General features: G+C 45.6%; 1 protein-coding gene across 10 annotated transcripts in view; it reads left to right on the plus strand.

The window, feature by feature from the left end:
- The window catches only part of LRP8 (LDL receptor related protein 8), a 72543-nt gene extending 64575 nt beyond the window's left edge, over positions 1–7968 (plus strand). For 7 of the 10 annotated variants that reach the window (XM_045857589.1, XM_045857596.1, XM_045857606.1 and 4 more), the window contains 3 exons: positions 2865–3037; positions 4050–4226; positions 6485–7968. In XM_045857589.1, coding sequence (XP_045713545.1) covers positions 2865–3037; positions 4050–4226; positions 6485–6523 — 389 coding nt within the window. In that variant the 3' untranslated portion in view covers positions 6524–7968. The remainder of the gene's footprint in view (positions 1–2864; positions 3038–4049; positions 4227–6484) is intronic. The other 3 variants (XM_045857622.1, XM_045857630.1, XM_045857664.1) reach the window with 1 other exon arrangement.
- The last annotated feature ends 1471 nt before the right edge of the window (positions 7969–9439 follow it).

A 9439-nucleotide genomic window follows, 5' to 3' on the forward strand; every position in this document is an offset into this window, starting at 1 on the left:
TGCCGAGGAAGCATTTGACTTAGATTTGGGAGAGAATAAAAGCAGGCAGGAAGGTTTCCTGGTGGAAATTACAATATACTCGAGCTGAATCAGCCCAGTGAGGAAAGATCAAGAGCAACCCACGCAGTGAAGACAGCGGGAGCCAGGCCAGGGATGGGGAGTGGCGGCGGGGTTGGAGGGTAGGGGCTGGGGGGACTAGGAGATCGCCTGGCCAGAATGTGACATTGAGTTAAATCTCACAGAAATGCCAGGGGCTGATTCATCCTCCCCACCCCAATGTCCACATGGTCTCCTGCATCCTGTCTCACACCTGTGTCCTCTCTGGGTGGGATCTTTGGGTTGTGATTGTCCATTCATAGATTTACCTCCTTTACTGGCCCATGAGTAGTATCTCAAGGTCAAAGACTTTGCCCACTTATCCTGGAAATCCCCGATGTGGTGGTGAGTTAGTGAGTGAATTTTTTTAAAATTCTACACCATGCAAGGGACTGTGCCAAGTGCCAAGGATCCAGGAAAGAAAAAAAAACTTAAAGAGCTTTCAGTCCTTAATCAGACTTAGTCATACAAAAGTGATTACGCAGGGGTATTAATACACATTATGTGCTGTAATAGAGGCATGGTACTCAGGAGGAGAGGGAGTGGTAAATACTCCTGGAGAAGATGGCATTTGAATCAGCCTTGAAAGGCTTCAACAGTCAAGACGATGGTGAGGCTATTCCGGCCTTGCGTTGAGTGGAGTGAGTGGGAATTACTCTGAGTGCCGTTTAGTGGGAGAGAAAACCACCCCCTTCCTGGCATCCTCTGCTCTGTCAAAGGGAGAAACGTGGGTGTGCTGTTTCCTTGATAATGATCCACTCTGACATAGTCAATATTTTACATTTCTGTAATCTGAGGAAAGAAAGACAAGTATTCAATTCTTTCCCTGCTTTTTCCCCCCTGCCTCATAAGCTTACTAGTTATTTGTATTTCATCCTGAATGAACTGCCTGTTCACAGTCTTTTTTTTCTATCAGTTCTTTGTCTCACTCTCACTTATAGAAATGTTTGTACATAGTGAACATGAAACACGCTACAAACCTTTTTTCCCATAATGCCGCTTGAAATTTGTTTATGGTATCCTTTGCTGTACATAAATTAAAAATTTTAAAGTATCAGATATATTAATCTTTTGTGTTACAATTTTTGGGTCTTGCTTAGGAAGGTTTGCCTCACTCTACATTGTTAAAATAGCTCCCTACATACTTGTCTGCTGCTTTAAACATTTTTTTAGTATTTAAATACGAGTGCATTTCATGCATTTGGAATTTATTTGAGAGTATGGTGCAAGGTAGAGGTTTAACTATTTTTTTTCTGTGTGCCTGTCTCGTTTTCCCTGGACCATTGCCGAAGAGTTCGTCCTTTCCTTCTGATTTGAATTGTCATCTTTGTTGTAACCTGCGTGCTCACTCATGCTCTGATCTGCCTCTCTGCCAGGCACCCGTCTGCTCCGGGACACTGAGAGTGCAGCTTCGTGCCGTGTTCTAATATCTGATAGGACGTGGTTATTCTTGGAGCATTTTCCCCCACCATTTTTATTCAGTTTCTCTTCAAGATGAACTTTAGTGTCATCTTGTTAATCTATAAAAATTATGATGTCAACTTATTCTTCAGATATATGAATTGATGTGGAGAGGATTTGCCTTTTTACAACATTGAACTTCCCATCGAGGAATATGACATATCTCTCCATTTTATCTGAGCCTTCTTTTATGTCCTTCAGTGGGATTTTGCAGATCACACAGGACATGCACATACCTTATTGGGTTGTCCCAGGTTTGTTCTATAGTTTTTGATAGGCTATGATGGAATGTGTTCTTCTTCCATTCCATTTTCTGATTAGTTATTGCTGAATAATATGAAAACCATTGATTTTTATGTGATTCTTGATTAACTAAAATTATCTCTAAAAGTTTTTCATCTGCTTTTCTAAGATTTCCCAGACATACAATATCTGTTCAGAGTAACAGTTTTGTTTTTCCCTTTCCCATATATGCACCTTTCAGTCCTTTATCTGGTCTTATTGAATCGCGCAGTCTCCAGAACAATAACCAGCAACAGCAATAACCAGCATCAGCAATAACCAGCATCCTTTACTTGTTCCTATCTTTAATAGGTATTAATTGTTACCACCTTACAAAGTAGAAACCCCCTCTGTCGCACCCTGGATAGCTGTCATCCAGCCTCCATGTAAATGCTCAGGGTGATTGCTTACTGTCTTAGGAAGGTACTTGCTTCATTTTTGCCCAGGTCTGTTTGAGAACTCCCTCCTTTAAGCATTAACATATGCATTTATGCTAACTCAGAGCCTATGCTTCCCTCCTCTGTCTTCTTCTTGCAGAGCCCCTCCAATTTGGGGAGAGAATGGTTTTCTTAGAGAAATCCGGGGAAACAGCAGCATTAGGGCTAAGGTGTGGTGAACAAATTCACTCATTCACTCAGCACATGTTACTGAGCACCTACTGAGTGCAAGGCCCTGGGCATAGAGAGAGAGAGAGAGAGAAGACACAGTCCCCGCCCTCAAAGAGCTCAGGCTAGTTGGGGCACACATATGTAAAGGACGGCACCTTGGTCTGGGAACACGTGAGGGAGCAACTGGCTCCACCCTGAGAACTTGAGCAAGGTTTCACATTTGAGCTGGATGTGCAAGATGAGTAATTAATGAAGGACAAGACAGGAAAAGGGCTTCCAAGTAGCAGAAAAAGAACATGCAGCAACCGAGCCTAAGGAACAAGAACAGTAAAATTAGAGAGGTGGCAAGAGACGCATTGATGTCTGAGCAACAGGCTGGAGCCTGCTGGCAGTCCAGTAACGTGTCTCTTCCTGCAGCGGTGATAGCCCTCCTGTGCATGAGTGGCTACCTGATCTGGAGAAACTGGAAGCGGAAGAACACCAAAAGCATGAACTTTGACAACCCAGTGTACAGGAAAACGACAGAAGAAGAGGATGAAGATGAGCTCCACATAGGGAGGACTACTCAGATTGGCCATGTCTATCCTGCAGTAAGCATTTCTTGCTGGAAGAGTTCCTCCCTCCCTCCCTCCCTTCCCTCTTCCCTCCCTCCCTCTCTCCCTCCCTCCCTCCCTCCCTCCCTTCCTTCTTTCCTTCCTTCCTTCCTTCCTTGGTTCCTTGAAGCATTTATCAAGAACCTACCATGTGCCAGGCACTGTAGAGGCCCTGGGGACACAGAAATATTGGGGCAGGTAGTTGAGTTAGGAGGGTATCGGGACCATCTTTTCACCTAGAGGTTCTTCCTGGAAATAAAGACACTCAATGTCTTTCTTTCTCCCGAGTAAGTTTTCAGAACCTTTGACCTGGAAGGGTAACTGTGGCCATTCAATTCAAATATATTCATTTCAACAAGTGCTGTATGCTGGTTATGAGCCAAGCACCACATTAGGTGCTAAGTGTTTCGAAGTAAAGAAGGAATACACTTGCTCCCAAGGAGCTGGCGGGAGTTAGGGATAGTCACTTCCTATTGTACGACTGTGTGCCAAGTGCCATGGTGGAAGCTCAGGCGTCCTCTCTTCCAGGAAGCCTTCCCTGGCGTTCTTTGTTTTCCCACAGCCTCTTTCCAACACAGCACCTGTCACACTCTGGTCACCTTGTCTTTTTCCTCTTTGGCCTTCCCACCAGACCGTGAGCTCCTTGAGGCAGGACTGTCCGATTAATCTGTATCCCTGATGCCCAGCACAGCATAGGTGGCTCCCAGCAAATATCTGAACAAACCAACAGGGGAGCTGTTAATTCTGTTTGGGAAATTTGGCAGGAAATGCCTCACAGATGAGGTGACAGATAAGCTGCATCCTTGAAAGAGTCATAGCAGTTTTCCATGTAGAGAAGGAAGACAGTGGCGTTCCAGAAAGAAGCATATGCAAAAGCCGAGATGCACAACAGAGCACGGCTTGTGGGGGAGCAGGAACTGCGAAGTGGCTGCAGCAGGCGTCGTGGTTGTGTAGCAGAGGCAGGGGGCTGCGTGTAACCACCGAGGTCATCCAGTCCATCCCCCGTCAGGCAATCAGCAGCTTTGATCGCCCACTGTGGGCAGAGCCCTGTCTTGGGGAGACCAGAGAACTGGAAGACCCAGCCCCTGCCCTCAAGGAGCTTTTTGTCTTGCCGGGAGAACCAAGGTCACAGCTGCACCAACTCCCGAAGAACCCTCTTTCCGAACGGCCTGTCGTCAAGTGCAAGGTAGGGCAGTGCCGCTCTGAGTCCGAGGGGCTGATGAGTAAGGGTGTGACCCAGGCAGGTACGGCCAATCCTAGAAGGCTTTCTGGTTCTGGAAGGCCGCGACCTGTAAGCTGGGTCCTGGGGCAAAGAGAAAAGGTGGGCTAGTTGCAGATGAAGAAAATGGCATGTGGAAGACATGATTGAGCGTGAGCAGGGCAGGCAGAGTTGCTGCTGAAGCAAATTGTACATGGAGGGAGACGTGGCAAGTGAAGTTGAGCAAGTGAGGGGGGCTGACAGGGGGCCTCGAGGATCCTCAGCCCGGGCCAATCCAAGCAAACAGCTGCCTAAGTAATTCCTAAAGATCAGAGAGGGCGCAGTGGAGGAAATGTTGAGCTTGGAGTACAGAGATGACTCCCAGTTTCACTGTTCCATAGCCCTGTGATCTTAGTCACGTCTCTGCTCACCTTTATTTGTAAAATCGGAACAATAACCCCCTTCTGTCTGCCTCCTAAGTTTATGAAGTTCAAGGGAGATGGCACACGTGAGAGTGCTCTGTGAGCTATAAAGTACTCTGCACGTGGGAAGTGGCATTGTTTCCAGAGAAGGAAGTGACCACTCAGGAGGAGCCATTCCTAGTGAATCTGCAGTAGAGCTGAGGAACAAGCTCCTGCCAGTGGCAGAGAAACAGGGTAGGAGAGCGAGGAAATCAACATTTAGTAAGAATGTACTGTGTATCAGACATCACTCCGTGTTTTACGTACATTTGCTTGTTTAGTCTTTACAGTAACCTGATGAAGTTGGTGTTATTAGCCTCGTTTTGCAGATGAGGAAAACAGACTCAGAAATTAAATGACACCTAGGATCACAACTAGAAAGTGGCAGAACCGGGATTTAAACTCAGTCTGTATATTCACAAAAACCCATGCTCTTTCCACTGTATCATGGGGTAAATGATACTCTGGAAACCTCAAAAACCTTTTCTTCCCCCTTTCCCTTCCTTGGGCAGCTTCATCAGCACTTCTGGGACCTGCCCTTGACCTAGAGATCTGTCTTAGAGAGAGTAGGAGGGTGACTAGACTAGGAAAAAGACTCTCAAATATCTGTGCCAGTGGAGGCAGGCCATGGCACTCCCGTGGAACAACAAATAACTGAAAGGTGATTTGAAGGCAGTGGAGTTGCCTTCTATTGTATGTGTACTGTCCGGAGATGGAGGACGCTAGTGTGGTTGTGTTTCATCCCGGTTCAGGGGATCTGGAATGCTCTGGACCCTGTGTGTGTTTGGTGCTATATTTAGCACTCCTCATACATTATCTCATTTGATTTCCCAACAACCCTAGAAAGTAGGTCCTATTATTATTCCCGTCTGATAGATGGTGGAACCGAGGCTCAGAGGGATGAAGTGGTTAGCCCAAATTCACATAGCTATGAGGAGATGCTAAAGCACAGGTCTGTCCAAAGGAGGGTATCCAGGAAATGGGCGAGTGGGAAATAGGATTACAACAGGACCAGCTGGGGAAAGCCTGGAGAAGAAAATACTCCGAAGGAAGGGAACTCACTCTGCAGATTTCAAGTGCATCAGTGGAGAAGTCTCTGAGTCTAAGAGATAGAATCAGGGAACATCAGGAGATATAAAGAAACAGATTTCATGTCACTTTGGGAGAACACTTAAGTCCACTGTCCACAATGAAAGAGACTGGCTCAGGGATTAGTGGTTTCACCATTTGTCACAGAGGGAGGCCTAACATCTAATGACTTGAAAGTCGAGAGTAAAGGAAAGAGGTATGGAATTTCATTGACCTGCATCACCTTCCAATTCTGCACAGTCAGTTGGGAGGCTGCAGCAGATTACCTTCCTAACTGTGACTAGCATGCTAGAAGCAAGCAGTTAATAACCTAGGGTTAAACACATACCAGAACTAACCCACTGAAGTTGAGCAAACCTAAAATCCTATAAGGGCTGTGAAAGTTTAGATCTCTGCAGCCCTCCTTTGCAAAAACACACAACAGAATGATGGAAAAAGCCAAAGCTCTGGATTCACACAGATCTGGGTTTAAATTTTAGTTCACCCACTTGCTACGTGATCCAGGACCAATGTTTAAGCTCACTGAGTCTCAGTATTTTCCATCTGTAAAATAAATATGACAAACCTGCCTCTTAGGGTAGTTTGAAGGTTGTAAGAGTTAATGCCTGTAAAGTAATAGAATGCCTGGTGCCTTATGCATACTCGATAAATAACTCCCGTGGGTCTAATGAGGATGTCTTTGCTGTGTCTCCCCAGCGAGTGGCGCTGAGCCTGGAAGACGACGGACTGCCCTGAGGACAGGACCGCTCCCCGCGTGCCTCCCAGGATTCAGTTCCATGCACTACGCTCTCCGGATGTTGTGTGCCTGAGTGGACGGGTGTATGGGTCTGTGTGTGCGCGTGTGTGCGTGTGAGATTTATTTTCTAATTTATGTTGCAGAAAGGTAACCACAAAGTTATGATGAACTGCAAACATCCAAAGGATGTGAGAGTTTTTATATGTATAATGTTTTATACACTTTTTACCTGGTTGCACTACCCATGAGGAACTCATGGAACGGCTACTGCTGAGTGACTAACGTGACATACAGAACCAAACGGGGCCGACGGGACAGCAGCTCACTCATCATTTAAAAACTATGTCTACAGAGAGAGTATTTGATTTGGGGGATTTTTTAGGTTTTGGAGTTTTGGGGGGTTTTTTGTACATAAAAATGATTATGCTTTGTGGCTATCCATCAACATAAAAAAAAAAAAACACTTCAACTCCCTCCCCAATTTAGATTATTTATTAACCAACTTCAAAAATAAGATTAGTTCTATAAATGAGTTAGAGAAGTGAGAGTATTTATTTTGGGTGTGACTGGCCCACCACACAGACTGTGTGTGTCTGTGTTGTGTGTATGTGTGTGTGTGTGTGCAAGAGAAGAATCTAGAGCAGCGGCACACCTGTGGCTGTGGTTCACGTACAGATAGATAGATATATGTTAAAGAGGGTATCTGTAGAGTTCAGAGAAGCCTTCGGAAATTTGACTCAGAAGACAGATACCAAGGAGCGTGCAAACATGTAGTGGAAGTGGCAGAATCTTTCCACCTCGTGCTATTCTTGGGATCCCAGTCAGTCAGGAAAAGCCCTTCAGCTCACCCGTGGCTCTGTGACTCCTACCTGCGCTCTCTCCTGTGTGGGCAAGGCCAGCGTGCAGACTTTACACAGCAAGGTTCTCGTGAGTTCAGGTGAGAACATGCCTGAACCTCGGCTACTCCTTGTTTGAAAGTTCAGCATTTCAAGTTAAGTTCATTTTCCTTCAGGACACTTGGGTTGAATTCATTAAGTTTCCGCTGAAGCACCCAGAGGGCACTTTCCCTGCTTACAGGGAACTAACTGGAGATGTTTCCAGATCAGCCCAAGTTTGCTCTAGGAAGTGGCTGAGGCACAGAGCCTCTGAGAGAGGCTACGGATGAGGACAGAGATGGCGGGATGGGCTTTGGTACATCTCCACCTCTCCCTTCCTCTCACTCCCCACCGTCTCCCTCAGATGGGGAGGTGAAGCACGTAGGTTAGTTGCCATGGTGTGTTCATGTGGAAGAAACTAATTTGGGGCTCCAGTCAGGAAAGTGGACAAGCCTAGCATCCTGTTTGAGGGGACATGGCAAATGCAATACTACAGTACACTGGATTCCACTGTGTTCACGCAGGGATTGGCTTTACTGCTTTGTAAATAAAAGGAAAAACTCTAGGCATATGTACAGATTTTTTTTTCCCCACTATGGATACTTTCTTTGCTTTTCCTGGGCCTTGGGGGAGGCGGGGAGAAGTGCTCTTTTTCTCTCCGTGGGGTCTACCATTGAAAACATGACCCTACAGTCCCAGAAGGAAATCAGTCCCTTCTGGCTCTCTCATCCCAAGGTCTTTTCTTCACTCTGCTGTTCTGCCACTTCACGCCCACTGGACAACCGGGGACAAGATGTGACACAGGAGTGTTTAGCTTAAGTAGGAGCAGAGAACATGTATCTAACCTTAACGTACCTGGAACTTGACACATTTAAGCAAATTCCTCTCCCCTACTTCCCAGTTGCCCCCAGTGCAGTGAAACTTGGATGTCTCACCAGCTCAGTGCCCTCTGAATTTCAAGGCAGACACTCTGGAGCCCTATCACACTGTGCCTGAGACCGTTCTCTGCGTCGCTCATGGTCTCCTCAGTTCTGAGAAAACAACCATATTCTGGAGCCTGAGCACTATGCTTTGCATAAACAAGCAGTTTCCTCATGGTATGTATGTGTTGGTAGTCCTGAAAGCTCCACCAAGGGGGTAAATGCAATTGACCTAGAACGATCGTTACCAAATAGAATTTTAAAAAGAGGTGGCCAACTCCTATGGAGCTTAATCACTTACTGCTATGCTTTCAAGAATGGAAAGTAAAATAATTTTTGACTGAAGAAAAATGAAGAAGTTGAAGTTTACACAAAACAAGCAACTTTTTCTGTAACGTGCCTCCAGAAAAATAGAATTTCCTGGGGAAATGATAACAGTGACTAATGCCAAATATCTAAACTTTCAGTTGGGTCCTGGCCTTCACAGAAAAAATAATGAATGGGGTCAGGATGATTCAGCTTGAGAGCTCAAAATGATCATGAAACACAACTTTGTCAGAGACACCCATGTTTTCTGAATACGCTGCAAGTGCAATTTGAAAGAGGCAGCTATGGGAGCAGCCTATAAAGAACAAAACTGTGGAATACTCATGCGTCACATGGCAATAAAATAGGTGAAATCTGAGGAGTCAGGTTCGCCCTCTAGTCCTGAAGGTTTTTAAACCTCATTCCAAGGTTTAGTCGCATTTCCGTTGCCTTTTGCTCCTGCGCCATCACGTACCAACAGTCAGGAGCGGGTGAGAGAGCCATTGGACTATAAAGCTGGAAGGAAGCTTAGAGATGATGCCGGGAGGGCAGGAAATTTATCAGATAATTTTTCTCTATTTCAAAGAAATTGGGCCAGGTCCTTTTCCTCCCTTTTCTTCTCCAGTTGACTACTTGGCCCTGTCTGAACATTGCACCAAACCCACTACCTATCTTTCCAATGGAATTATGAAGGCACTGGCAGAAATGGCCTTTGAGATACAGGGAAGACTAAAATTTCATTTATTTACTTTCGATAGCGTGATAACTTATAAAACAGGTTGAGATAACCTGTAACCTCAGAATGAGATCAGAT

Source organism: Phyllostomus hastatus, unplaced genomic scaffold (assembly GCF_019186645.2).
Source record: "Phyllostomus hastatus isolate PE091 unplaced genomic scaffold, TTU_PhHast_1.1 phas_contig_147, whole genome shotgun sequence".
Lineage (NCBI taxonomy): Eukaryota > Metazoa > Chordata > Mammalia > Chiroptera > Phyllostomidae > Phyllostomus > Phyllostomus hastatus.